This window comes from Macrobrachium rosenbergii, chromosome 13 (genome assembly GCF_040412425.1).
Source record: "Macrobrachium rosenbergii isolate ZJJX-2024 chromosome 13, ASM4041242v1, whole genome shotgun sequence".
NCBI classification, from domain to species: Eukaryota; Metazoa; Arthropoda; class Malacostraca; order Decapoda; family Palaemonidae; genus Macrobrachium; species Macrobrachium rosenbergii.
This window is the reverse complement of record NC_089753.1, coordinates 45,659,723-45,687,506: the sequence shown is the minus strand read 5'-3', so window position 1 is coordinate 45,687,506 and position 27,784 is coordinate 45,659,723. Positions and strand designations below refer to the sequence as shown.

General features: G+C 37.0%; 6 protein-coding genes across 6 annotated transcripts; 4 read left to right on the top strand and 2 right to left on the bottom strand.

Annotated features, from left to right (window-relative positions):
• Positions 1-6,990: 6,990 nt before the first annotated feature.
• LOC136844794 (sericin 1-like) lies at positions 6,991-8,898 on the bottom strand. The gene has a single exon (XM_067114032.1). The coding sequence runs from the start codon at positions 8,896-8,898 to the stop codon at positions 6,991-6,993; it is 1,908 nt and encodes a 635-aa protein (XP_066970133.1).
• An 80-nt stretch (positions 8,899-8,978) lies between these two features.
• On the top strand, positions 8,979-12,340 carry LOC136844793 (fibrous sheath CABYR-binding protein-like). Its single transcript, XM_067114031.1, has 4 exons — positions 8,979-9,278; positions 9,404-9,890; positions 10,092-11,114; positions 11,259-12,340. The coding sequence occupies exons 1-4, from the start codon at positions 8,979-8,981 to the stop codon at positions 12,338-12,340; spliced, it is 2,892 nt and encodes a 963-aa protein (XP_066970132.1).
• Positions 12,341-12,529: 189 nt separating this feature from the next.
• Positions 12,530-13,719, top strand: LOC136844792 (neurofilament heavy polypeptide-like). Its single transcript, XM_067114030.1, has 2 exons — positions 12,530-12,629; positions 12,935-13,719. The coding sequence occupies exons 1-2, from the start codon at positions 12,530-12,532 to the stop codon at positions 13,717-13,719; spliced, it is 885 nt and encodes a 294-aa protein (XP_066970131.1).
• Positions 13,720-15,404: 1,685 nt separating this feature from the next.
• LOC136844790 (zinc finger BED domain-containing protein 5-like) lies at positions 15,405-16,343 on the bottom strand. The gene has a single exon (XM_067114028.1). The coding sequence runs from the start codon at positions 16,341-16,343 to the stop codon at positions 15,405-15,407; it is 939 nt and encodes a 312-aa protein (XP_066970129.1).
• Positions 16,344-20,039: 3,696 nt separating this feature from the next.
• On the top strand, positions 20,040-23,237 carry LOC136844789 (probable serine/threonine-protein kinase kinX). Its single transcript, XM_067114027.1, has 6 exons — positions 20,040-20,173; positions 20,893-21,245; positions 21,471-21,952; positions 22,004-22,270; positions 22,322-22,588; positions 22,956-23,237. The coding sequence occupies exons 1-6, from the start codon at positions 20,040-20,042 to the stop codon at positions 23,235-23,237; spliced, it is 1,785 nt and encodes a 594-aa protein (XP_066970128.1).
• A 210-nt stretch (positions 23,238-23,447) lies between these two features.
• LOC136844788 (cerebellar degeneration-related antigen 1-like) lies at positions 23,448-24,110 on the top strand. The gene has a single exon (XM_067114026.1). It carries the CDS (start codon positions 23,448-23,450, stop codon positions 24,108-24,110), a length of 663 nt encoding a protein of 220 aa, XP_066970127.1.
• The last annotated feature ends 3,674 nt before the right edge of the window (positions 24,111-27,784 follow it).

Here is a 27,784-nt window from a genome sequence, read left to right as displayed (position 1 = left end):
TGAAAGTATACTAGTATAATAGGTATCTGCATAATCTTTGTTCCATTCCTTGTAATTTGCTTGAAAATGACTTAAGGAAAACACAAAAGATCTTGCACTCCATTGAGTCACTCCATTGAGTCACTTTCTTCGTGGCCATTTATCTTTATATTTCATATCACGTTGTTATCCTTCTGAGTTATATATAACGAGGGCCATATGTTCTTCTTCTTTAGTGTATCCTATCCTTGCCAGCCTAATAGCGATGTTAATTTTGCTGATTTAGACAAAATGAAATGTTGATTATATATATATACATATTATATATATATATATATATATATATATATGTATATATATATATATATATATATATATATATATATATATATATATACATACTATATATATATATATTCACACTCACACTATATATATATATATATATATATATATATATATATATATATATATATTTATTTATTACAGTACAGTACAGTAGTACACACTATATACCTAGCAAGTGTGTATGTACTATGTGTAATTTATACTAAATATATATATATATATATATATATATATATATATATATATATATATATATATATATTATCTATGTATATGCATATAGTCATTCCTCTCCCAAAGTCGTTTCAAGTTAAGTCGTTTTCAACATGAATGCGATTTTCTTAAACAATAGTAGGTAGAAAGAAAAGTAGCTTGCGTCGGTTTACTCAAATATGATGTGACATATTAACGTCAATATTGGCTGCTTGTTTTAGGCTCATCTTTCGGTGAATGTATTTTGTTTATGAAAGCAGTTCGAGCCTGTAGCCTAATCCACAAGTCGAAGAATGTTGTCCTTGTGACTATATTCAGTTTAGATTCACTAGGTGATATTGTATAGGTCGATGAAAGTATACTAGTATAATAGGTATCTGCATAATCTTTGTTCCATTCCTTGTAATTTGCTTGAAAATGACTTAGGGAAAACACAAAAGATCTTGCACTCCATTGAGTCACTTTCTTCGTGGCCATTTATCTTTATATTTTATATCACGTTGTTATCCTTCTGAGTAATATATAACGAGGGCCATATGTTCTTTTTCTTTAGTGTATCCTATCCTTGCCAGTATAATAGCGATTTACGTAAGTAGCTGTAATTATATCAATTCACTAGCACAAGCGATGATTACTGAAGGCCCTTGTAAATTGGGGAACATCCGTTAATGTCAAGGAGTTGTGTGCCAGTAAGGGCAAGCTGCATATACATTAAATCATTTGACATCCTGTCTTCGGTATTTGTGAAAGGCTGATGTGTATCTAAATATATGAGATTATATACGCCCCAGTAATTAGCTAATTTAACATCAGTTGGTATTTCGTGGATGTTTTCAGGTCTGCTGTTTATGTTTGCCAATATACTTACCTCACTATTTAGTAAACGACGTACTTATAATGATCTAAATCGTTTTAAATTATACTTTGAACGTGTTATGTGAACGTTTTGTTTATATTTCAAAGTCGCAGTTTTGTTTATGACAGTGTGTTCAGACCTTCAATATGAATATGATATGTGTTTAGTGATTTCCAATATTTTCTTTAGTACTGTCGGGTTTTTGTTAATTGTCTTCAAAGGATGTGGTACCTGATTTACGTTTTTCCTGCTTAATGTATACATTTGGTTTATGGTATGTAGGAGTGATATCTAATTGTAGGATTATAAGTGTAGCCATAAGCTGAAAACTGTATAAAAACCTTGTTATAAATGGTTCAAGGGAAGTTAATTTACACACTTGGAAAATCTTTAGGATTTTTATTACTATCTAATAACGAAATTATCAAGTGCATAACAGGGCTCTTCCTCCTCAAGGATTAGCTTCTCCTCCACACCTGTATTGGAAATAAGGAAAACCTAAATAAATGGTAAAGCCTTGGAATTTTAATATTGATTGGTATAGAAGAAGAAGAATACTACAAGAAGCACATGTATATATATATTGGAATAAATAAACCTGTTACCTTAACTGTGAAGTAGGTCAAGGACAAGAAAAACCAATCCAGATAACCATATTATCAATGCTGGATAACCATATCCTGAAATGATGTAACATCCATATAAGTTACTATTTATAGAAAGAAAATATTCTTCAGTCGTGTATTTTAACTTATGACGGTGAAAAGGAAATCTTAGCTTACAACTTATGTAGAATACTATAAAGAATAACCCTCAGCAGAGCTTCAGAACCGCTGCAAGGAAAAGAAAAATCCTTCAATATAAAAAAATGTAATACACGAAAATAATCGTACTTAACCAATTACAAGGCAGAAAGGTCATTAAAAGGCAGCAACAAAGGCTCAAAGAGATGACTATGGTTACCATTAAGTATTTGCCCTAACAATATTTGGTACTCACCGTAGCCCATCCAAGCGAGAAGTGATTGACGCTAATGCTTCGTAGAACGTTGTATGCCCCGATGGAGTCATCCACTGAGGTGAGGTGAAGTCCGAGACCGTGATGAACCATAAACTGTTGGGGCCAGAGAACATCCAGGTGGCCGCTAAATATGCCGTCCAAAATGTGGAGTTACAAGGACATATACAAATGCCTTGTGAGGGACCCTTGACTCAAAGTAATTTTGTCAGAGCCATAAATGTGCATCATACTTGTCGATGACTCGCTCAACTGAAGACTGGCTTATATTGGCTTACACTAAAGGCTGGCTCAACTGCCCTCTGGCTCTGACAGAAATCTCCCGTCTTTTTTTATTGGCAGGTCTCGACGCTCCCTCGGAACAAGAAGAATACAAAGAGAGTAGGAGTCAAATAATTGACAATTATCATTATGGCTGCAGGAAGGACAGTAGGCTGTACCAAGCATTTAAGTAATAATAAACAAACTTGAATAGTTACGGATCCTTCCTGCCGCCGTAGGAAAGTGCACCAGAAATAACTGGAATTTTGTATAAGCCATAAATGTAATCAGGAATTTTTTTTTTTTTAGGGGAAGTTGTACAGGAAATGAATTATGCTGAAATATGCCTAAGCGGAAGGATTATAAAAAGGTGTATGCAGAATTCAATGATGTGGTTACTGAGTAAGAGGGGAATTTTTCTGGCATAGGGGTAACACAACAGTTTAAATTCCTGAACTTTTACTCTTAAGGGCTGTATAACCATTTGGCATACAAAGATAATTAAAATTGTTATATATACATACCCTTTATAATCTTAGTTTTGATTTGTAAAATAGTCTTCTTTGTAATATTTTGTTCCATTCCATGTAATTCTCTTTTAAATGCCTTGGAGTAAAGGCAGTTTGTTGTGTCACTTTCTTCCTGGCCATTTACCTTTATATTTTATATCACGTTGTTATCCTACTGATCTGAGTAATATATAACGATGGTCATATGCTCTTTTTCTTTAGTGTATCCTATCCTTGCCAGTCTAATAGCGATTTACATAAGTAGCTGTAATTATACCAATTCACTAGTGCAAGCGATGATTGCTGAAGGCCCTTGCAAAGTGGGGAACACCCGTTAATGGCAAGGTGTTGTGTGCCAGTAAGTGCGAGCTGCATATACTATATTAAGTCATTTGACATCCTGTCTTCGGTATTTGTGAAAGGCTGATGTGTATGTAAATGTATGAGATTATATACACCCCAGTAATTAGCGAATTTAATATCAATTGGTATTTCTTGGATGTTTTCAGGTATGTTGTTTGTGTTTGTCAATATACTTTCCTCACTATTTATTTGAAGAGGTACTTATAAAGATCTAAATCGTTTTGAATTATACTTTGAACGTGTTATGTGAACATTTTGCTTTTATATTTCAAAGTCGCAGATATGTTTATGAAAGTGTGATCAGACCTTCATTATGAATAATATTGTATGTGTTTAGTGATTTCCATTATTTTCTTTAGTACTTTCGAGTTTGTTAATTGTCTTCAAAGGATGTGGTTGATGGTTTACGTTTTTCCTGATTAAGGTATACATTTGGTTTATGGTATGTATGAGTATTATCTAATTGTGGGATTAAAAGTGTAGCCATAAATGTAATCAGGAAAAAATTTTGTTTTTTTTAGGGAAGCTCTACAGGAAATGAATTATGCTGAAAGATGCCAAAGCAGAAGGATTATATAAGGTGTATGCAGAATTCAGTGATGTGGTTATTGAGTCAGAGGGGAATTTTTCTGCCATAGACGTGACACAACAGTTTAAAATCATTCACTTTTACTCTTAAGGCATTTATAACCATTTGAATGCATACAAAGGTAATTAAAATTGTTATACCTTTATAATCTTAGTTTTGATTTGTAAAATAGTCTTTGTAATATTTTGTTCCATTCCATGTAATTCTCTTGAAAATGCGTTAGAGTTAAGGCAATTTGTGTGTCACTTTCTTCTTGGCCATTTACCTTTATATTTTATATCATATTGTTATCCTAATGATCTGGGTAATATATAACGGGGGTCCGGTGTTATTTTGTTATAGAGTATCCTGTCCTTGCTATATAAACATAATAATTTGCTTCAAGATAGTGTTTTTTACATGCCCTTCAAGAAGTCACCTCAGGTTTCCAAGGTGGTGTCAAAATCTCCCGAAGTCATTACTGCGACTTCCCCAGAGAATTTACAACAAAGAATCTTTCAAAGAACTTAGTACCCTTGTCTTGGAAAAACATATAGAAATCACAAAAAACGAAAAAGGCATTCTTTAGATAATTATTACCGACCAAAAGTGCTTTCCACAATTCAATACGGTAAGCGTGTAAGGCTGCATTATTAGAAGAAATATATGGAAATTTGTGTACAGAGACGAACAGTCTAGCATTGAAACGAAATGAAAAGAACTGAAGAAACTCATTTAGGAAATCGACTGGATGCAAATGGCAAGAAAAGACTGTGTGGTGAATTTGTGTAGTAAAAATGTTTGTGAAGAAGTTGACTGTGCTTTAGGGTATGGTCTATCCTTTTGCTATTTGAACTGTGCACAATGCTTTGTTAAGAGCCTTCTAACGTTTTTCCTTTGGGAAACTCAGTGACCCTTACATATCATGTTTTGGATGTGAAAGGACTAAAATTTCCTCTTACGATTAATTTCCATAAACTGTTCAGCAATGCATCGACTGGATGAGAGGAGATGAAATGATTCACATCACCAGGCTAGATGTATCAGGTACCACAGTATTAATGGTTAAGGTAACTTATGTCTCAAAACAGGAAATTTATTAATGGTAGTGGTAATTACACGAAACCGGATATGAGCCTCCTGGATGAAGTAATGGTAGTCATTGCATTTAGATTTCCAAAGTTTTATAAAGAAAATAATCCTTTGAGACGTAAAATTAGCTCCGTATGCATTTGTCTTGTATGCTCTCAAAATATCTTATAAAATTGCTTTCGCCGTTGTTAGGCTAATGAAATTTACCTAGTAGAAAAAACACTTTCCTTATCACAAAATTCTTATTGAATCGATATTAGAATGTCTCAATATGAAAATGAACTAGAATGGATCTATCGGTCAGATTCAGTCAAATTTTGGAATTTAGTAAATTGTGTATTTGTGATTGTAAGTTTATTTTGAAAGGAAAATTCGATAAACAAATGCTTGAAATGATAAGGGGTAACCCTGTATAACCAATCCTCTGATATTTATATAATGGATACTGTACCTAAGATGGAGGAGTAATAAAACCTCGTAGAAGAAATTTAAAGGAGACCCGATGGAAATAGATGGTTGCTTGCCCTCTTCAGATGCGAACTATTTCAGTGTAAATTTATAGGGCATTGCAAACCAACAAATAATTTAACTTAGGTACAGTGTTTTTCGGGACATCATATTAATAAAAAATCTGTGCATGCTCTTCAGTGTTCGTAGATAACGAATACAGAATTTTAGAAAAATTGTAGGGACTTGTATTATCTGGCTCATATTTTGAATACCTACTAGCTACAATAAAGCTGTAAAATTATATTGTGGTAAAAATGACAGGCAGAATGAATTAACCAATAACAGACTTTGTTTTCTTTATTGTATCGGGTTTGAGTCATTCAAATCAGCGTTGAAAATATTCACTCTGTATGTCACTTCATATAATAACACTGAAAATTAGTAGTATAGCCTAATTACAAGATTTAAAAACTCTGTGTCCAGAAAGTTCTTGGAATCTGCATTAAAACGAGTATATTTTTGTTGAATGGCTCTCACAGATACGTACATTATTCTTTTAATTGAGAATTTTTATGTAATTTTATTTGGTACATTGCTATTTCTATAAAGTAATGGATGATTTATTTTTTACCTGTGAGGAAAAGCTTGTACCATTTAGGTGATGATAACCTTGCGGAATATAATTAGCAGGGTTATTCTTAATCGACAAATTAAACGCATGAAGGTAATACACTTTTTGCGTTGGACATACTTTGATTCATTTTATGATACGCAGTATAGTTCCAAGAAGACATCATCGTACGAAAATAGGGTTCACTTTTAGAGTTTTTGTTATCGTGAGCCTTCATGAAATAGTGGTGTAGACTTATTTTTAAATATATAGTCACGTGTATACAATGTGAAATTTATGCAGTTATTGTTCCTTATGTGAGGATGGTTCAGAGAAAAATTTTGATTTATGCAGAGATATCCAGTGAGCAAAAGCGAACATTGAGGGTAAGCATTTGTGCAAATTAGTTTTTGAGAATAAAAGAGGTGTCAAATGTATTTTTATTATCATTATAGTCTGCAGATGTAACACTTGTTTACACAAATAATTTTTGGGGTGGAAGGAAAGAGTTAAGTACTTTTTGCCATATTGCGTTTTCCAGAATAACATTAAATCGTAAGTCATAAACCATGTTTTATAACCTAAATTAAACAATTAAACTGACAAGATGCTATTTATACATTTGGCCAGGGGATAGGTCTAATTCGAAACAGTTAGGTACTTGATCTTTCTCTTATGCTGAATATAATATCAGCCCTTGAAAGACTTGTTTCTATTTTCTTATCTAACCTGTAGACGAGATTGAACTTGTGGATCCTCCTGAAGATGTTGATCGAGGAGAACTACTAGATCCCCTTGAAGACATTGATCCGGGAGAACTACTAGATCCTCCTGAAGATGTTGATCCAGGAGAAATACTAGATCCCCCTGAAGATGTCGATCTAGGAGAACTACTAGATCCCCCTGAATATATCGAGCCAGGAGAACTACTAGTTCCCCCAGAAGATATCGATTCAGGAGAACTACTAGATCCCTCTGAAGATATTGATCCAGAACTAGATCCACCTGAAGATGTCGATCCAGAACTACTAGATCCCCCTGAAGGTGTTGATCCAAGAGAACTACTAGATCCCCCCGAAGACATTGATCCAGGAGAACTACTAGATCCCCTTGAAGACATTGATCCAGGAGAACTATTAGATCCCCCTGAAGATATTGATCCAGGAGAACTACTTGTTCCCCCTGAAGGTGTCGATCCAGGAGAACTACTAAAACCCTCTGAAGATATTGATACAGAAGAACTACTAGATCCCCCTGAAGATGTTAATCCAGAAGAAATACTAGATCCGCTTGAAGATGTCGATTCAGGAGAACTACTAGAATCCCCTGCAGATATTGTTCTAGGAGAACTACTAGATCCCCCTGAAGATGTTGATCCATGAGAACTAATAGATCCCCCAGGAGACGTCGATCCAGGAGAACTACTAGATCCCCCTGAAGATGTCTGTCCAGGAGAACTACTGGATCCCTCTGCAGATATTGATCCAGGAGAACTACTAGATCTCCCTGAGGATATTGATCCAGAAGAACTACTAGATCCCCCTGAAGATGTCGATCCAGGAGAACTACTAGATCCCCCTGAAGATGTCGACCCAGGAGATCTACTAGATCCCCCTGAATATATTGATCCAGGAGAACTACTAGATCCCAATGAAGACATTGATCCAGGAGAACTACTAGATCCCCTTGAAGACATTGATCCAGGAGAACTATTAGATCCCCCTGAAGATATTGATCCAGGAGAACCAGTAAATCCCCCTGAAGATATTGATCCAGAAGAACTACTAGATCCCCCTGAAGATGTCAATCCAGAAGAACTACTAGATCCGCTTGAAGATGTCGATCCAGGAGAACTACTAGAATCCCCTGCAGATATTGTTCCAGGAGAACTACTAGATCCCCCTGAAGATGTTGATCCAGGAGAACTACTAGATTCCCCTGGAGACGTCGATCCAAGGGAACTACTAGATCCCCCTGAAGATGTCGTTCCATGAGAACTACTAGATCCGATTGAAGATGTTGATCCAGGAGAACTACTAAATCCCCCTACAGAAATTGATCCAGGAGAGCTACTAGATCCACCTAAAGATCTCGATCCATAGCTACTAGATCCCCCTGAAGATGTTGATCGAGGAGAACTACTAGATCCCCCTGAAGACGTCGATCCTGGAGACCTACTAGATCCCTTTGAAAATATGGATCCAGGAGAACTACTAGATCCCTCTGCAGATATTGATCCAGGAGAAATACTTGATCTAACTGAAGATATCGACCCATAACTACTAGATCCCTTAGAAGATGTTGATCGAGGAGAATTACTAGATCCCTCTGAAGGTGTCGATCCAGGAGAACTACTGGGTCCACTTGAAGATGTCAATCCAGGAGAACTACCAGAATCCCCGGCAGATATTGATCCAGGAGAACTACTAGACCCCCGAAGGTGGCGATCCAGGAGAACTACTAGATCCCTCTGCAGAGGTTGATCCATGAGAGCTGCTAGATGCCCCTGAAGATGTCGATCCAGGAGGACTGCTAGATCCGCTTGAAGATGTTGATTTAGGAGAACGACTAGATCCCCCTGCAGATATTGATCCAGGAGAGCTATTAGATCCATATGATGATGTCGATCCATAACTACTAGATCCCCCTGAAGATGTTGTTCGAGGAGAACTACTAGATCCCCTTGAAGATGTTGATCCAGGAGATTTACTAATGCCCCTTGAAAACGTTGATCCAGGTAAACTGCTAGATCCCCTTGAAGACGTTGATCCAGGAGAAATGCTAGATCCCCCTGAAGACGTTGATCCAGGAGAACTTCTAGATCCCCTTGAAGACATTAATCCAGGAGAACTACTAGATCCTCCTGAAGACACTGATTCAGGAGAATTATTAGATCCCCTTGAAGACATTGATCGAGAAGAACCACTAGACCCCCTTGAAGACATTGATCCAGGAGAACTACTAGATCCCCTTGAAGATATTGATCCAGGAGAACTACTAGTCCCCATGAAAGTGTCGATACAGGAGAACTATTGGATCCCCCTGAAGATATTGATCCAGGAGAACTACTAGACCCCCCTGAAGGTGGCGATCCAGGAGAAGTACTAGATCCCTCTGCAGAGGTTGGTCCATGAGAGTTGCTAGATGCCCTTGAAAATGTCGATCCAGGAGGACTACTAGATCCGCTTGAAGATGTTGATCTAGGAGAACTACTAGATCCCCCTGCAGATATTGATCCAGGATATCTACTAACGCCCCTTGAAAACGTTGATCCAGGAAAACTGCTAGATCTCCTTGAAGACGTTGATCCAGGAGAAATACTAGATCCCCCTGAAGATGTTGATCCAGGAGAACTACTAGATCCCCTTGAAGACATTAATCCAGGAGAACTACTAGATCCTCCTGAAGACACTGATTCAGGAGAATTAGTAGATCCCCTTGAAGACATTGATCGAGAAGAACCACTAGACCCCCTTGAAGACATTGATCCAGGAGAGCTACTAGATCCCCTTGAAGATATTGATCCAGGAGAACTACTAGTCCCCCCTGAAAGTGTCGATACAGGAGAACTATTGGATCCCCCTGAAGATATTGATCCAGGAGAACTACTAGACTCCCCTGAAGGTGGCGATCCAGGAGAACTACTAGATCCCTCTGCAGAGGTTGGTCCATGAGAGTTGCTAGATACCCTTGAAGATGTCGATCCAGGAGGACTAATAGATCCGCTTGAAGATGTTGATCTAGGAGAACTACTAGATCCCCCTGCAGATATTGATCCAGGAGAACTATTAGATCCATATGATGATGTCGATCCATAACTACTAGATCCCCCTGAAGATGTTGTTCGAGGAGAACTACTAGATCTCCCTGAAGACGTCGATCCTGGAGAACTCGATCCCCATGAAGTTGTTGATCCGGGAGAACTACTAGATCCCTCTGAAGATAATGATACAGGAGAAATACTAGATCTCCCTGAAGATATTGATCCAGGAGAATTACTACGTCCCCCTGAAGATGTTGATCCAGGAGAACTACTAGGTCCCCCTGAAGATGTGGATCCTGGAGGACTACTAGATCCCCCTGAAGATGTTGATCCAGGAGAACTAGATCCCCCTGCAGACGTTGACTCAGGAGAACTACTAGATCCCCTTGAGTATATTGATTCAGGAGAACTACTAGATCCCTCTGCAGAGGTTGATCCAGGAAAACTACTAGGTCCCCCTGAAGATGTCGATCCAGGAGAACTACTAGGTCCCCCTGAAGATGTCGATCCAGGAGAACTACTAGATCTCCCTGAAGATGTTGATCCAGGAGAACTAGATCCCCCTGTAGATGTTGATCCAGTAGAACTACTAGATCCCCTTGAAGATGTTGATCCAGGAGATCTACTAACGCCCCTTGAAAACAGTGATCCAGGAAAACTGCTAGATTCCCTTGAAGACGTTGATCCAGGAGAAATGCTAGATCCCCCTGAAGACGTTGATCCAGGAGAACTACTAGATCCCCTTGAAGAAATTAATCCAGGAGAACTACTAGATCCTCCTGAAGACACTGATTCTGGAGAATTAGTAGATCCCCTTGAAGACATTGATCGAGGAGAACTACTAGACCCCCTTGAAGACATTGATCCAGGAGAGCTACTAGATCCCCTTGAAGATATTGATCCAGGAGAACTACTAGTCCCCCCTGAAAGTGTCGATACAGGAGAACTATTGGATCCCCCTGAAGATATTGATCCAGAAGAACTACTAGATCCCCCTGAAGTTGTCGATCCAGGTGAACTGCTAAATCCCCCTGAAGATATTGATTTAGAAGAACTACTAGATTCTTTTGAAGATGTTGATCCAAGTGAATTAATATATCCCCCTGAAGGTGTAGATCCAGGAGAACTATTAGATCCCCCTGAAGATATTAATCCAGAAGAACTACTAGATCTCCCTGAAGTTGTTGATCCATGAGAACCATTAGATCCCCCTGAAGATATTAATGCAGGAGAACTACTAGATCCCCCTGAAGGTGTGTTTCCAGGAGAACTACTAGATCCCACTGAATATATTGATCCAGAAGAACTACTAGAATCCCCTGAAGATACTGATCCAGGAGAACTACTAGATCCCCCTGAAGGTGTTGATCCAGAAGAACTACTAGATCCCCCTGAAAATATTGATCCAGAAGAACTACTAGATCCCCCTGAAGGTGTCTTTCCCAGAGAACTACTAGATCCCCCCGAATATATTGATCCAGAAGAACTACTAGATCCCCCTGAAGATATTGATCCAGGAGAAATACTAGATCCCCCTGAATGTGTCAATCCAGAAGAACTACTAGATCCCCCTGAAGGTGTCGATCCAGGAGAACTACTAGATCTCCCTGAAGATGTTGATCCAGGAGAACTAAATCCCTCTGTAGACGTTGATCCAGTAGAACTACTAGATCCCCTTGAAGATGTTGATCCAGGAGATCTACTAACGCCCCTTGAAAACATTGATCCAGGAAAACTACTAGATCCCCTTGAAGACGTTGATCCAGGAGAATTGCTAGATCCCCCTGAAGACGTTGATCCAGGAGAACTACTAGATCCCCTTGAAGACATTAATGATCCAGGAGAACTACTAGATCCCTTTGAAGACATTAATCCAGGAGAACTACTAGATCCTCCTGAAGACACCGATTCAGGAGAATTAGTAGATCCCCTTGAAGACATTGATCGAGGAGAACTACTAGACCCCCTTGAAGACATTGATCCAGGAGAGCTACTAAATCCCCTTGAAGATATTGATCCAGGAGAACTACTAGTCCCCCCTGAAAGTGTCGATAGAGGAGAACTATTGGATCCCCCTGAAGATATTGATCCAGAAGAACTACTAGATCCCCCTGATGTTGTCGATTCAGGTGAACTGCTAAATCCTCCTGAAGATATTGATTTAGAAGAACTACTAGATTCTTTTGAAGACGTTGATCCAAGTGAACTAATATATCCCCCTGAAGGTGTAGATCCAGGAGAACTTTTAGATCCCCCTGAAGATATTAATCCAGAAGAACTACTAGATCTCCCAGAAGATGTTGATCCATGAGAACCATTAGATCCCCCTGAAGATATTAATGCAGGAGAACTACTAGATCCCCCTGAAGGTGTGTTTCCAGGAGAGCTAATAGATCCCCCAGAATATATTGATCCAGAAGAACTACTAGATCCCCTGAAGATATTGATGCCAGGAAACCTACTAGAAATGTCTTTCCCAGAGAACTTCTAGATCCCCTGAATGTCCAGAAGAACTCAATCCCCTGAAGATATTGATCCAGGAGAAATACTAGATCTCCCTGAATGTGTCAATCCAGAAGAACTACTAGATCCCCCTGAAGGTGCCTTTCCCGAAGAACTACTAGATCCTCCTGAATATATTGATCCAGAAGAACTACTAGATCCCCCTGAAGATATTGATCCATGAGAACTACTAGATTCCCTTGAAGGTGCCGATCCAGGGGAACTACTAGATCCTCCTGAAGATATTGATCCAGGAAAACTGCTAGATTCCCCTGAAGGTGTCTTTCCCGGAGAACCACTAGATCCCACTGAATATGTTGATCCAGAAGATATTGAAGACATTGATCCAGGAGAACTACCAGATCCCCTGAAGGTGTCTCCAGGAGAACTATTGATCCATAAGAACTACTAGATCCACCTGAAGATGTTGATCCTGGAGAACTCCAAGATGTCGAGCCAGGAGAACTATTAGATCCCCTTGAATATATTGATCCAGGAGAACTACCAGATCTCCCTGAAGGTGTCGATCCAGTAGAACTACTAGATCCCCCAGTGAATGTTGATTCAGGAGAACTGTTAGATCCCTCTAAATATGTTGATCCAGGAGAATTACTAAGTCCCACTGTAGATTCTGATCCAGGAGAACTACTAGATCCCCCTGACGATATCGATCCAGAAGAACTACTATTTCCTCCGGAAGTTGTTGATCCAGGAGAACTACTAAATCCCCCTGAAGATTTTGATGCAGGAGAACTACTAGATCCCCTAGAAGATGTCGATCCAGGATATTTACTAGATCCCCTTGAAGATGTCAGTCCAGGAGAACTACTCGACTCTTCTGAAGATAATGATACAGGAAAACTGCTAGATACCCCTGAAGGCATTGATCCAAGAGAATTACTATATCCCCCTAAAGATGTCGATCCAGGAGAACTACTAGGTCCTTTTGTAGAAGTTAATCGAGCAGAATTAGTAGATCTTGAAGAAGTTGAGCCAGCAGAACTAATAGATCCTCCTGAAGAAGCTGAGCCAGCTGAGCTAGTAGCATCATCTGTAGAAGTTGACCCAGCTAATGTTGTAGAATCAGTTGAAGTTCCAGATGAAGATGAGCCTCCTGAGGAAGATGAAGCAACAGAATTAGTAGAATCACATGCAAAAATGATAATGAAATCACAAAAAAGGTTGTAAAGCCCAGCCACAGGAGACAGATATTGAGGTCTGGGAATAGAAAGGAAGGGGTAGGATGTAGGGCTTTACTCCACAACCTAATAAATTATGATGAAAGCGAGCAGTAGAAGTAGGAGTTTTTTCTCAATCAGTATAGAAAACAAGTGCCATTATAATACACATATTGAATAGGCTTCGGTTTGGATGAACCAATGCTGACCCTGCCCAGGTTTCTGTTGAACATTACTCTAGTCTCTGCAACAGCAGCAATTGAAATGAGTTCGCCTGTATTATGCTTGACGACTAAGAACAAAAATAAGAAAAAAAGTGTTACCCACAAAGAAGCTTTGCATTTATATCATCGTACACTTCTGAGTGGATACATTTGCTATATGTCTTCAAATTATATTGCTTGAAGAAGTGCCAGTGTCTATCTCTTCAGGTGTGGTTAGCGTTGTGCATATTATAATGACACTTTTCTATGCTGATTGCAAAAGACTCCTACTTCTACTTTTTGCTTTCATCATAATTTATCAGGTCTCGGAGTAAAGCCCTATGCCCTACACCTTCTTTTGTATCCACTGACCTCCATATCTATCTCTTGTGGCTGGGCTTTGCTACCCATTTTGTGATTTCATCACTTTTTTTGCCCGTGATTTCAGTCCTTTTATGCAATGGCAACGCCCTAGATCGAGAAAAATATGGTAAAATAGGAATGGGGGTTATGTAGGTTTTAGATTCACTTTTATTAGATATATATGTGGCTTTCCTGTGATTATGGTCAGCTCAGCTCGTTTGTGCATAATTATACATATATATATATATATATATATATATATATATATATATATATATATATATATATATATATATATATATATATATATATATATATATATATATATGCATCAGAGGTTCTCAACCTTTATTGCTTAGTGGCGCATTAATGATATATCCTGGAATTTGTCGGCGCATCAACTATTTAGTCAGTGTAATTATAACTATTATTATGTAAGCCTGCTACATATTCAACTGACAGAAAGGTACACACTATGTAGGGCTACCCATAATGTTAGTTCAAATATATGTGCACACATGTGTAATGGTTATGATAATGAAGTAATACCGTAATAATAATAATAATAATAATAATAATAATAATAATAACAATAATAATAATTATTATTATTATTATTATTATTATTATTGTTTTCATTAATAATAATAATCTTATTATTATTAATATTATTTTTTTCTATTATAGCCTATATGAATGAATTAATGAGCACATGGGAATGATGTACAACATACATTCCAGTTGTAGATTAAACATACTTGATTAATGGGACCCTTGCGTCTGTCTGGATTTGCATATCCTTTCGATGTTAGGAGGGACACTGAACAGGCACACTCTCATTTCCTCTTCAACACTCAGCAATCTAGACCTCTTCTTAGTTTTGACGTTTGTGAGTGTTGAAAATCCTAGTTCACACAGATATGAGGTCGAGAACTGCAGCAATATTTTCTGGGCTTTTAGGGCTATATGAGGGTGTTCCTTTTCAAATCTTATCCAAAAGCTTTCTATTGACATATCCAAGTACTCCAGTTTTAGCGTGCGGTCATTACGGATGTTAATTAGTTCCTCTTCTTCAAGGATACTAAGTTGTGGCTTGCTTGAGGGATCATGGATGAAAGGATTTTCTTACTCAATCATATTGATCAGCAGATATATAAGGGAAATATTTTTCAATGTTCCATTCCAGAATTTCAAGGTGCTCCTTGATGACTGGAATGATGTCTGTATATTTAGCTTCAGCAGTCTTTAGAAACATATCAGCATTGCCATCACTCACCCTATCTTGCCAATGCCTTATTTTCTCCAGCAAGCCCTTTATTTTGTCTGATGATGTTAACATATTTTCATTCTTCCCTTGCATACTAGTATTAACCTTGTTTAGATGTTCAAATATATCCGCCAGGTAGCATAACTTTGCGCTCCAAATTTCATCAGCCAGTAGTTCACAAAATTCCGGTTTTCCCTGAAGAGTAAAGAAAACTATCATTTCCTGTCTCAGTTCATGTACTCTCGACAACACTTTGCCTCTTGATAGCCACCTGACCTCTATATGCAGGAGAAGGCCTTCGTGGGCAGATCCCATGTCTTCACAGAGAATGGAAAACAGTCTTGTCTGCTTTGGTCTGCTCTTTATGAAGTTTAGCATCTTTACAACACTTTCAAGCACAAGCTTTAATTCCTGTCCAAGTGTCTTTGCACTAAAATTTTCACGATGTAAGAAACAATGTGTTGTAACCAGGTGTGGGGTTTCCTTCTGCACTAATGACACGAAACCTTCTACTGATCCCACCATAGATGGACAACCATCTGTGCAAATTCCCACACATAATTTCCACGTCAGTCCCATTTCTTTCAAATATTCTGCTACTGAGGAGAATATGTCCTGTCCTGAAGTTTGCACAAGTTCTTTGCAGCACAAAAATTGTTCAGTTATTTTATTATCAGCAACATATCTGATGAACACTAGTAATTGGGATATACCTCCAATATCAGTTGACTCGCCTGCTTGCAGAACATACATTTTATCTTTCATAAGCTCATTGACAGTCTTTTCAATGTCAGACGACATTTCCTTGATTTGTCTACCAATAGTGTCGTCCGAGAGAGGTATTTTTTTTTACTTCTTTTTCAGCCTCACCACCAAACAAAGTTTTCACTACAGCACAATAAGTTGGGCGAAAATATGACTCTGCAACTGAATGAGGTTTCATATGTTTTGCCGTCTGCTCCGCCACTAAATAACTTGCTTTCTGTGTTTTTTCTGCTACCTTAACTTTTTTTCTCAAACCTAAGCCTTTGTTGTTTGTTATCTTTCAAAAGTCTTTTAAAGTAATCCACAGGTTTCTGAGAGAGGTGCTTATGTTTTGTTGTTAAATGTCTTTTCATTTTCATAGGAGTCATAGATTCATTTGACAGCACAATGCCACAAACAATGTACTTTGGTCTTGGACCAAACTCGTCATCACAGCAAGTAAACCGAAGTTCTAGATAACTCTCATTATACAAGCGAAATGATTTAATGCCGATGTCCTTGCTGCTATGTTTGTGCTGAGGCCACCCTTGGACCTGAAGGACTGGACAAGATTTCAGCTGTCACTTCACTTTCCCTGCTAGGACCTGCACAAATAATCTCACTTTGAAGCGTCACTTCACTTTCCACTATCGGATATGAACAAGAAGGCTGGCTTTCAGTAGTTAATCTTGCTTCAAGTCCAGTGTCTTTGACACGTATACCTTGTGAATCATTATCAACTTCCACTCCATCTCTGCTGCTGTCAGTGTCATCAAGTCGCTTGCGTTTTCTTATGATAAACTTTTCCATGTTTTGCAAGGTTCAAACTTATTACCGCCACAGTAATAACATGCACGACGGTCATAGATGCACTGTTACTGGTACCTTCCTCTCATGCAGCTAGGATGAATGCTGGGAGAGGGGAACGGAGTAGCTAGCCGCGGTACAGACGGGAGGTGTATGTGTATAGTCCTTGTGTTATTTTTTAAAGGGAATGTGTTCTTCACACACACACACACACAATCAATCATACATACATACATGCACACAGACACACACACACACACACACACATATATATATATATATATATATATACACCTATCCATAAATTTCCATATATATATATATATATTATACACCTATCCATGAAATTTATATATATATATATATGGGGATATATATATATATATATATATATATATATATATACAGGTTGAGAATCACTGATATATATATATATATATATATATATATATATATATATATATATATATATATATATTTTCATTTTATTGCCTTGTAATATGTATATCATTCTATGATTCTGATATATTTACTGTTCTGGTTATAATGTATTATGTGTAAGGATAATAATTGTTGACGTATCACATGTAGTGTAATGTAAAATCTCGTAAGAGTTAGTCATTTGGGTAACTTAGTAATAACGTAGTATGTGATCACCCAGTTTGTCCCCTAGCAACAAGTGTTCTGTATTTGTGATTTCATATGTCGTGGTTTGGTTCGGTTGTCGTCGTTAGAGATAATGAGTTAGCAAGAGAGGGAATGGCAATTGAGTCGTGTAGGGTTTTGTCTCATACAAGAAAAAGACAAATGATTTCGCAATGTTTCATGTACTGTTCTGGAAACCAACATTGGTTCTTCGTCTTGTTTTGAAAGCGTACTGTTTGTAGTTGTCAGGTGCCATTTGTTGTGATCGTGTTCAGATTTCGTTAAGAGCTTCGTCTCATACGATTTTTTGTTCGAGTCACACGCCTTTTTGAGAGTAAATGCACATATCTCAATTGATTACGTCATGTTTTGTAAGATTGCGTTGCTCTGATCAAGTATTGTTCTGATGTCATCTGATAGTTTCGTTTCTAACTGGAATCCACAAAATTTGTTCATTATGGTTTCAGAGACCATTCGAGTTGGTTCTCTCTCTCTCTCTCTCTCTCTCTCTCTCTCTCTCTCTCTCTCTCTCTCTCTCTCTCTCTCTCTCTCTCTTCTAAATAGAGTAATTATTAATGTAAAATATTTGTGTGGTCACTGGTATTAATCTTAGCTTTTGAGATCTGAATGTAGAAAAACTGTGTAACGGCACCTAACAAAAAAGTGTGTTTTGTGAATCTCAAGCAGCTGCACTTCAGGTGATTTTGCAAAAGTTTTCACAAGCATGTGAAAGGTAAAGTGAATTTTACTTATTATTACCATGGTATAATAAGGTATATTAAGGAATTTTGACTTGGTGAAATTATTATTGGTAAACCTTTTGTGTATTTTTGTGTGTTATTGTGTTTGCAATCTCTTGATTTTTCACATTTTATATATTGGTGATTGAACATTTATTTACTTTGCATTTTTAATATTTCTTGATAATTTAGTATTGCGTACTTGATTTAATTTTCATTTACTAAGATTTTCTGTTCAAATTTTGAGTAATTCTTAATAGTTTAAATTTTGCTTTAATTTAATTTCTTGATAAATTAAATTTTTTGTGATTTAGTTTTGTTTAATAATTTAATTCAAGAATTGATTAAATTTTTTTATGTTTTCAAGTAATAGTGAATTTTTTCAGATTGTGAGTTCTAATGATAAATTTTGAATGTAAAAATAAATTTTTGTATTCAATGGTTTTAAAAAGGGTGTTTCATTTGTTGACTGTCAGTGAACAGGATTAATTGTGTGCATAAGGCAAAGTGATAAACATGTTTTGTTCCTTTAATTTTGCTAAAGTTAATTAAGACCAGGGAAACAGTTAAAAGTTGTTTGATGGAGTGTTGCCCTTTTTCTCTGGTACATTCCTTGTATAATTGTTGATACCTCACACTTGTTTTGATAAACTTCGTTTGATTTTTTTTATGATTAATAAGCTTTTTTAAGGGATCACTGTTACCTTTAGAGTATTCAGTCTTAATTTTTATTGTTATGAGAGTTCAGATATCTGGCTGAAGTGAGGTAAATTTTTGAGTTCTGTGATTAGTTGTGTAATAACCAGGTACTTGGTACACTTTATGGCAATATAGAATTTTTGGTGCCCAGACCTGGGAACAAAACAAAATATCACTCTGGTTTATGGTTTATACTAGTGGTGTTAGGAATTTTTTGATAGGAGAGTGACCACATAATTATTTTTGCATAGCATTGTCAATTATTTAGTTGAGTAACTTAGAGAAAATGGCTGTGTTCAATGTGTAGAAGTTTTTAGCAGCTCTTTCCATCCAAGAGTTATCTGAATCCAACCTGACTAAGGCACAGTGGACTGCTTTAGCAGTGGCATGTGGGGGTAATGTGCCTAGTGATGGTGGCCTTCCAGGCAGTCTCCTGGCTCGATCTGTGGTCCTTCATAGTATTGAAGGTAGCTGCTTCCTCGGGTGCTATCGTGCCTGGGGAGGACTCTGCCTTTGGGAGACTGTGCCAGTCTGGAGGTAGGGCCATCTCCTACCTTGCCCACCAGACGGCAAACCTGTGGGCAAACCAGGCCCTGAAGTGGAGAGATGCCGTTCTCTCTCGCTTCTCCAGGTCTGTAGGACCCGAGTCAGCAATGAACCTAAGGAATGGACTGTTGCGGGGGTCCGCCTCACTCTTCCCTAGGGAGTTGGTGGACGCTGCGGTAGACAAGCGCCGGGCCGATGACAGCGACCGGCTTGTCCACCAGTCAGTGGTCAATACCCACTGCATCCCACACAATAACTTTTAACTCAGTTCCTGTCAGCCACCATTTGGATAGTGCTCTTAAAATCTATTAACCGAATGACCTCATTTGAATGTATTGCTCTGAATGTGTTCGAATTTGATGATGATACTTCCACGTCACATTTTGTAATAGGTGCAAAAGCATTCAAGCTTCATTATGTCATTTCATTTCCTCCATGCAATGAAGGCAGGTTTGACGATCTTGCTATATATCGTGAACACAAAACAATGGGTCAGATCAGTGTTTGGATGGGTGAACAGCAAAAATTACCGGAAGCCCTCGACATATAAACCCCCGAAAATAAGAGTTGGGTAGGGTGCTGGACCAACAACTTCATCCTTTAACTACTTGCTAAGATGGGGAGTGTAGCACCACCTGAGGTCATGCTCTCTCTCTCTCTCTCTCTCTCTCTCTCTCTCTCTCTCTCTCTCTCTCTCTCTCTCTCTCTCTCTCTCTCTCTCTCTATATATATATATATATATATATATATATATATATATATATATATATATATATATATATATATAATGAGTTTGGTTGCATATAGGTCTATACGAATGGAGCTGAAGTAGAAAACGAAAATTTTTTCACTAATATATCATTGAGATAGAAATTACTGAAAGATACTGAAAAACATGTCTTTAAATTCTGTCTAGAACAACCAAGGGTTCATTTTGTATATGTTCTTTCACTTTAAGTTTATATACAGGAAGTGGTAGGTTTTTTCTCATGAAGTTTTGAAATATTGATCTTTTGTGTATTATTTTGAATTTTTTTTTTTTATTTTAGTGTGGAATATATTGATGTTGTAAGGTTTTAAAAATTTTTATATTTGTTGTGATAGAGCACTCAGATTCTCTAATATGTATGGTCAATATATTACTGTATAATAAATCAAAATGATCTTAGCTATTTACTTGACCCTGATGGTCCTGTCGATGATGATGAAGTTGATGCTACTGCCGATGTTGGTCCAGTAGATTTTCCAGACGATGTGTGTTCAGTAGATCTTGCATATGGGGTTGAGCCAGTTGATTGTCGAGTTGGTGAGGAGTCAGTAGATGCTGCAGAGGATGCTAAACTAGCAAATCCTTGGGATGATATGGAACTAATAGACTCTGCAGATGAAGATGAAACAGTAGATCCTCCAGATGATATGAAAATAGTAGATTGTTTCAAGGATGTTGAACCAGTTGATCCTTCAGTTGATGTGGTGGGAGTAGAGCTTGCAGAGGATGTTGAACCGTTTGATCCTACAGTGGGTATGGTGGAAGTAGAATCTGCAGGGGATGTTAAACCAATTGATCCTCTGAATGATGTGGAGCTGATAGATTTTTCGTTGTATGAAGAATAGGAAGATCCTGAAGATGATGTGGAGATAGAATCTATAGAAGATGTTGAACCAGTATATTCACTCGACGACCTGGCGTCAGTGGATCCTGCAGAGAATGTTAAAACAGTAGAACCGCCAGATGATTTATAAACAGTAGATCCTCCAGATGATGATGAACCAGTATATACTTCAGATGGTGTACTGTCAGTAGATCCTACAATGGATGTTAAACTAGTAGATCTGCCAGAAGATTTGGTGATAATAGATTCTGAAGATGATGCTGAACCAGTAGAGTCTCTAGAAGATGAGGAAAGAGTAGATTCTTCAGAGGATTTAGAATCAGTAGATCCTGAAGATAGTGTAGAGATAGATTCTTTAGAAGATGTTGAACCAGTATATCCACTAGATGACTTGGTGTTAGAAGCTCCTGCAGAGGATGTTAAACCAATAGATCCAACAGATGATTTGGAAACAGTAGATCCTCCAGATGATGATGAACCAGTATGTCCTTCAGATGGTGTTCTGTCAGTAGATCTTACAATGGATGTTAAACTAGTAGATCTGCCAGAAGATTTAGTGCTTATAGATCCTGAAGATGATGTTGAACCACTAGAGTCTCTAGAAGATGAGGAAAGAGTAGATTCTTCATAGGATGTAGAATCAGTAGTTCCTGAAGATGATGTATAGACAGATTCTATAGAAGATGTTGAACCATTATGTCCACTAGATGACTTGGTTTCAGTAGATCCTGCAGAGGATGTTAAACCAGTAGATCCAACAGATGATTTGGAAACAGTAGAACCTCCAGATGATGATGAACCAGTATATCCTTCAGATGGTGTACTGTCAGTAGATCCTACAATGGATGTTAAACTAGAAGATCTGCTAGAATTGGTGCTAAGAGATTCTGAAGATGATGCTGAACCAGTAGAGTCTCTAGAAGATGAGGAAAGAGTAGATTCTTCATAGGATGTAGAATCAGTAGTTCCTGAAGATGATGTATAGACAGATTCTATAGAAGTTGTTGAACCATTATGTCCACTAGATGACTTGGTTTCAGTAGATCCTGCAGAGGATGTTAAACCAGTAGATCCAGCAGATGATTTGGAAACAGTAGATCCTCTAGATGATGATGAGCCAGTATATCCTTCAGATGGTGTACTGTCAGTAGATCCTACAATGGATGTTAAACTAGAAGATCTGCTAGATTTGGTGCTAATAGATTCTGAAGATGATGCTGAACCAGTAGAATCTCTAGAAGATGAGGAAAGAGTAGATTCTTCATAGGATGTAGAATCAGTAGTTCCTGAAGATGATGTATAGACAGAGTCTATAGAAGATGTTGAACCATTATGTCCACTAGATGACTTGGTTTCAGTAGATCCTGCAGAGATGTTAAACCAGTAGATCAACAGATGATTTGGAAACAGTAGATCCTCTAGATGATGATGAGCCAGTATATCCTTCAGATGGTGTACTGTCAGTAGATCCTACAATGGATGTTAAACTAGAAAATCTGCTAGATTTGGTGCTAATAGATTCTGAAGATGATGCTGTACCAGTAGAGTCTCTAGAAGATGGGGAAATTTTAGATTCTTCATAGGATGTAGAATCAGTAGTTCCTGAAGATGATGTATAGACAGAGTCTATAGAAGATGTTGAACCATTATGTCCACTAGATGACTTGGTTTCAGTAGATCCTGCAGAGGATGTTAAACCAGTAGATCCAACAGATGATTTGGAAACAGTAGATCCTCTAGATGATGATGAGCCAGTATATCCTTCAGATGGTGTACTGTCAGTAGATCCTACAATGGATGTTAAACTAGAAAATCTGCTAGATTTGGTGCTAATAGATTCTGAAGATGATGCTGAACCAGTAGAGTCTCTAGAAGATGAGGAAAGAGTAGATTCTTCATAGGATGTAGAATCAGTAGATCCTGAAGATGATGTATAGATAGATTCTATAGAAGACGTTGAACCATTATATCCACGAGATGAGTTGGTGTAAGTAGATCTTGCAGAGGACGTTAAACCAGTAGATCCTGCAGATGATTTGGAAATAGTAGATCCTCCAGATGATGATGATCCAGTATATCCTTCAGATGGTGTACTGTCAGTAGATCCTACAATGGATGTTAAACTAGTAGATCTGCCAGAAGATTTGGTGCTAATAGGTTCTGAAGATGATGTTGAACCAGTAGAGGAAACAGTAGATTCTGCAGAGGATGTAGAAACAGTATATCCAGAAGATGATGTAGAGATGGATTCTATAGATGTTGAAACAGTATATCCACTAGATGACTTGATGTCAGTAGATCCTGCAGATGATGTTAAACCAGTAGATCTAGTAGGTGATTTGGATACAGTAGATCCTCCAGATGATTTCGAACCAATATCTCCTTCAGATGGTGTACTGTCAGTAGATCCTACAATGGATGTTAAACTTGTAGGTCTGCCAGAAGATTTGGTGCTAATAGATTTCGAAGATGATGTAGAAACAGTAGATTCTGTAGAGGATGTTGAGCTCTTTGATCTTCCAGTTGATGCTGGGGCACTAGATTCTTCAGAGGATGTTGAACCAGTTAATCCTCTGGATGATGTGGAGCTGATAGATTCTGGAGATGATGAAGAGATAATAGGTTCTGCAGAGGATGTTGAACTGGTTGATCCTCTTGTTGACTTGGTGTCAGTAGATCCTGCAGATGATGTTAAAACAGTATATTTTCCAGATGATTTGGTGTCACTAGATCCTGCAGAGGATGTTGAAGCAGTAGAGGAAATAGATTCTTGAGAGTATGATGAACCAGAAGATCCTCCAAATGATGTGAAGACATTGGAAACTGTAGATGATGATGAACCAGTATAGCCTTCATTTGAAGTGTCAACAGGTCCTGCAGAGGATGCTGATGCAGTTAACCCTTCAGCTTATATGATTTTTAGATTTATACTTTTCCACAAAACGTTTCATCACGACCTTATTTGTGCTTACTATTTTGAAAATTAGTTTTGATTTTTTTTAGTACAGACCGTAGAGAATGTATTTACAGTATTAAAATACATACATACTTACAGACATACATACACATACATACATACATACATACATATATATATATATATATATATATATATATATATATATATATATATATATATATATATATATATATATATATATATATATATATATATATGTATATATATATATATATATATATAATAATAAGAGATATATAGAGTGAGATATATATATGTGTGTATAAACCATTTAGTATATTTTTAGAACGTAAAAATGCAATTTATATTTCACCACGTGTAAACAATAGTAACTGGTAGTTTCTAGTTCAATAAGATTTATCTGTGTATGTGAAAGGAATGAGGAAATAGGCCTCTGTTAATAAAATGTAGAAGATATTCGTATAAAGTATTAAATAAAAAAATCAATTATATTCGTACGAAATATTAAAGATCACTCTAACTTTTTTTTTATCTCAAATATGCTACTACATTCTGCTATGTTTGGAAAGAGACTTACTGCAGATATTACTTTCTTAGATTTTCTGTTGATTTAGACCTTGTAATTATGTGATTATTATGCAGACTCATAGATAGAGCTCATATTATTCCTCATACTTAGTATTAAGGTTGTGATTAATATGCATATGTTTCTTCATAAAAGCTTCAGTTGTTCCATCCATCAGTTTTCAGAAAGTTTCGTAGATTCAGAAATAAAATATACTCGAGTACACTTAGTAAAGTTACGTTTTCATTTAGAATAAGACCCCCAAATACACAGCGAATGTAAAAGCAGAAATAACAGGGGGACTATTTATAATTTGAAAATATACGAACAACGTCGGAAAGATCACTGCAATAGGCTTAAAAGCTGTATGAGAAAGGAGTCGGTGTGGCTTTAAAATACGAAATATATATTTTTTCTTCTTTGCTTCTTACAGTTAATAATGATAGTTAAGAAAACATAATTTTCAATACATACCATTACTAACTGTCCGCCATGCTATACTTTTTCCCGTTTGCTTCACATATGAAAAAATAACGAAGCTTATGTATTTAGAATTTAAATGCAAGATTTCGAGGTAAATACCTTTCGAGTTTGCTTTACGCACATAATGAAAAATATATATATATATATATATATATATATATATATATGTATATATATATATATATATATATATATATATATATCACTATATATACGCTTATGTATTTATAATTTAAATGCAAGATTTTTGAGGTTCCCCCGCTCGTTCCCTTTTGTGATACAAGACTTTTCTGTCGCCAGTCGGGTCTGGTAGGGCGATAGCTGCAGTGGCAGCAGCAGCAGCAGGCAGTTTTTGGAGTCGACGTTGGCGAGTTTTTGAGCAGCAAATTGGAGCAATTGTAGGTGGATACCATGACCCGTGTGACCACGAGCTGCTCATCTTTGATGACAGCGTGAGGCTGTCCTGGCGTCTCCATCGGGGTATTCTAATCTTGTCCCTGTTGTGCAGCTGAGGGCTGTCTTGGTGAGTGTTTGGTTTTTTCTGCCTATATTTTGCCTTTTTTTATATATAAAGTTAATTGTTTATTTAACTATTTTGTTTATATATATCTTTTATATACTCATTGTAAATATAATAAATCAATATTAAGCTCATTTTATTTTTGTTGTTTTCTCCTCCTTTGTTTGTTGCATCTGCCGTCAGTCATGACAGCCCCGTCCTGAGTATGTTAAAGAACCTGCATAACGATATGACAGGGCGGCTCTGTTTTTGGCTGGCGGGGTTGTTACGGCATTGGAGGATAAAAAAAAAAATCTTTTTTTTCTTTTAGGTGGGAGGTGTCACGTTAAGTGATATACCTTCAAGTTTTTTTGTTTTGATGCTTTCGTGGTGAGCTGCCGGTTTTCTGTCGCCAGTCGGGTCTGGTAATATTTTTGGAACGTTGGTCGAGTATATATATATCATCTTTGATGATATAGGGCTGTCTTGGTGACCCGATGGAGAACGTATGTTTGGTTTTTTTTCTGCCTTGTTGTTTAATTTTGCCTTTTTTTATATACTTTTTGTTTATAAAGTTAATTGTTTATTTAACTTGATTTTGTTTAGTGCTGCCTTTTGGCTTTTTTTTGTACTTATGTTTTTATCTTTTACCAGACCTGACAAAAGTCAATAGAAATATCTTGAAGTAGGTTGTTGTCTGCACAAACACAAAAGTCTAGTATCTTGTAAACAGTCAGATAGAAATTTTGATTGATTGAAGAATTGCTTTCTTGTTTATTTTACGTAATTCTTTTAAAGTATTTTGGAATAGCCATCAGAATATTTTTTTTTGACTTTTTCGTATAGTTTTTAAAAATAAAACCATGACAAAGTATTAACCACTTGTGGTGGTATGAGACTAAACGATCTCTTACAAATGCTCGTCATTTAATGATAATTAGACAGTTCTCTTTTCTAGGGATCTTCAATATTTTTATTCCTTCAGGCACTTAAAAGAAGTCTTTAGTGCGGTTTCTTATTTGTTAGATTTTTCAACAAATGATATCTATAAGCATTGCAAACCATAGCCATCAAATGCTTTGTGATTTTTTTTCCTTATTAACGCATGTGTTTAGAAGCTTAATTATTACGAACCAAATTACGCCCCCAGCGTTTTATCCCTTTCACTGTTATCTTCATAATATTTGAGAGAACCAGATATTTTTGTTAAATTATGCCGAATGTTATGTCCGTTTTTTCATGGTGCATATTCAGAACCATTGTGAATGAAAGTCCGCGTTCAAGTTGTCACTACTGAGTTTGAAGTTGTGAAAATTTTCACATTTTCCGAACCAGGTTAAAAATATTCACTAAAGAAAAAGATTTGAGAAATACCAAATATGGAAACGACAACTTACCTTGGGTAGTAACTGTAGTGATTGACCCAAAGATTTCATTTTTGAGGGAATTTATTTCTTGCTGTAGTTGATTTTGGTACTTGGTGAGATTGCTGTTGACAGATTGCGCTTTGGTAACTGCCTGATTTAGTAATGATGAGGCAGCGCCGGTCATTATGCTTTTGTCTGTTTGGACATAACTGGTGGCAGTCTTGAGGTCATTTGTATAAGACCTCATGTTTGTTGTCAAAGTATCAATTTCATTGATATACGAACCAATATCAGCTAGTTTATCCATAAGGATGGATATATTTGTTAATAAATTGTAAATGAATTCAGACTTTTCAGCTGCCGTTAATCTTTTGTGTCGTCGACGTGAATTTGACGCATTTGTAAATTTTGAATCTCCTGATTCATATTTGCGAACTCAGAGGTTGCATTGTCAACTTTGTCTGCTAAGGCTTGCTTGGCGCTTAGCTTCCCTTGAGGAGAGAGGGCTGCGGAAGATGCTTTTGCAGTAGATGTACTTGCAGATGCTGTAATAAAAATTGACATTTGAATTATTAGTAATACTGTATATTGAA

Excerpts from the sequence above, each read along its gene's own strand:
- LOC136844794 (XM_067114032.1), bottom strand. The coding sequence starts at position 8,898 with ATGGATCGACATCATCATATGGATCTAATAGCTCTCCTGGATCAATAT.
- LOC136844793 (XM_067114031.1), top strand. The coding sequence starts at position 8,979 with ATGCCCCTTGAAAACGTTGATCCAGGTAAACTGCTAGATCCCCTTGAA. Across the intron at positions 9,891-10,091 it reads ACTACTAGACTCCCCTGAAG|ATCCCCCTGAAGATGTTGTT; the intron begins GTGGCGATCCAG and ends CATAACTACTAG. Across the intron at positions 11,115-11,258 it reads TTTTGAAGATGTTGATCCAA|GAGAACTACTAGATCCCCCT; the intron begins GTGAATTAATAT and ends ATATTAATGCAG.
- LOC136844792 (XM_067114030.1), top strand. The coding sequence starts at position 12,530 with ATGTCCAGAAGAACTCAATCCCCTGAAGATATTGATCCAGGAGAAATA. Across the intron at positions 12,630-12,934 it reads ACTACTAGATCCCCCTGAAG|AACTACTAGATCCACCTGAA; the intron begins GTGCCTTTCCCG and ends TTGATCCATAAG.
- LOC136844790 (XM_067114028.1), bottom strand. The coding sequence starts at position 16,343 with ATGTCGTCTGACATTGAAAAGACTGTCAATGAGCTTATGAAAGATAAA.
- LOC136844789 (XM_067114027.1), top strand. The coding sequence starts at position 20,040 with ATGACCTCATTTGAATGTATTGCTCTGAATGTGTTCGAATTTGATGAT. Across the intron at positions 21,953-22,003 it reads CTCTAGAAGATGAGGAAAGA|ACAGATTCTATAGAAGATGT; the intron begins GTAGATTCTTCA and ends GATGATGTATAG. Across the intron at positions 22,589-22,955 it reads CTCTAGAAGATGAGGAAAGA|ACAGAGTCTATAGAAGATGT; the intron begins GTAGATTCTTCA and ends GATGATGTATAG.
- LOC136844788 (XM_067114026.1), top strand. The coding sequence starts at position 23,448 with ATGGATGTTAAACTAGTAGATCTGCCAGAAGATTTGGTGCTAATAGGT.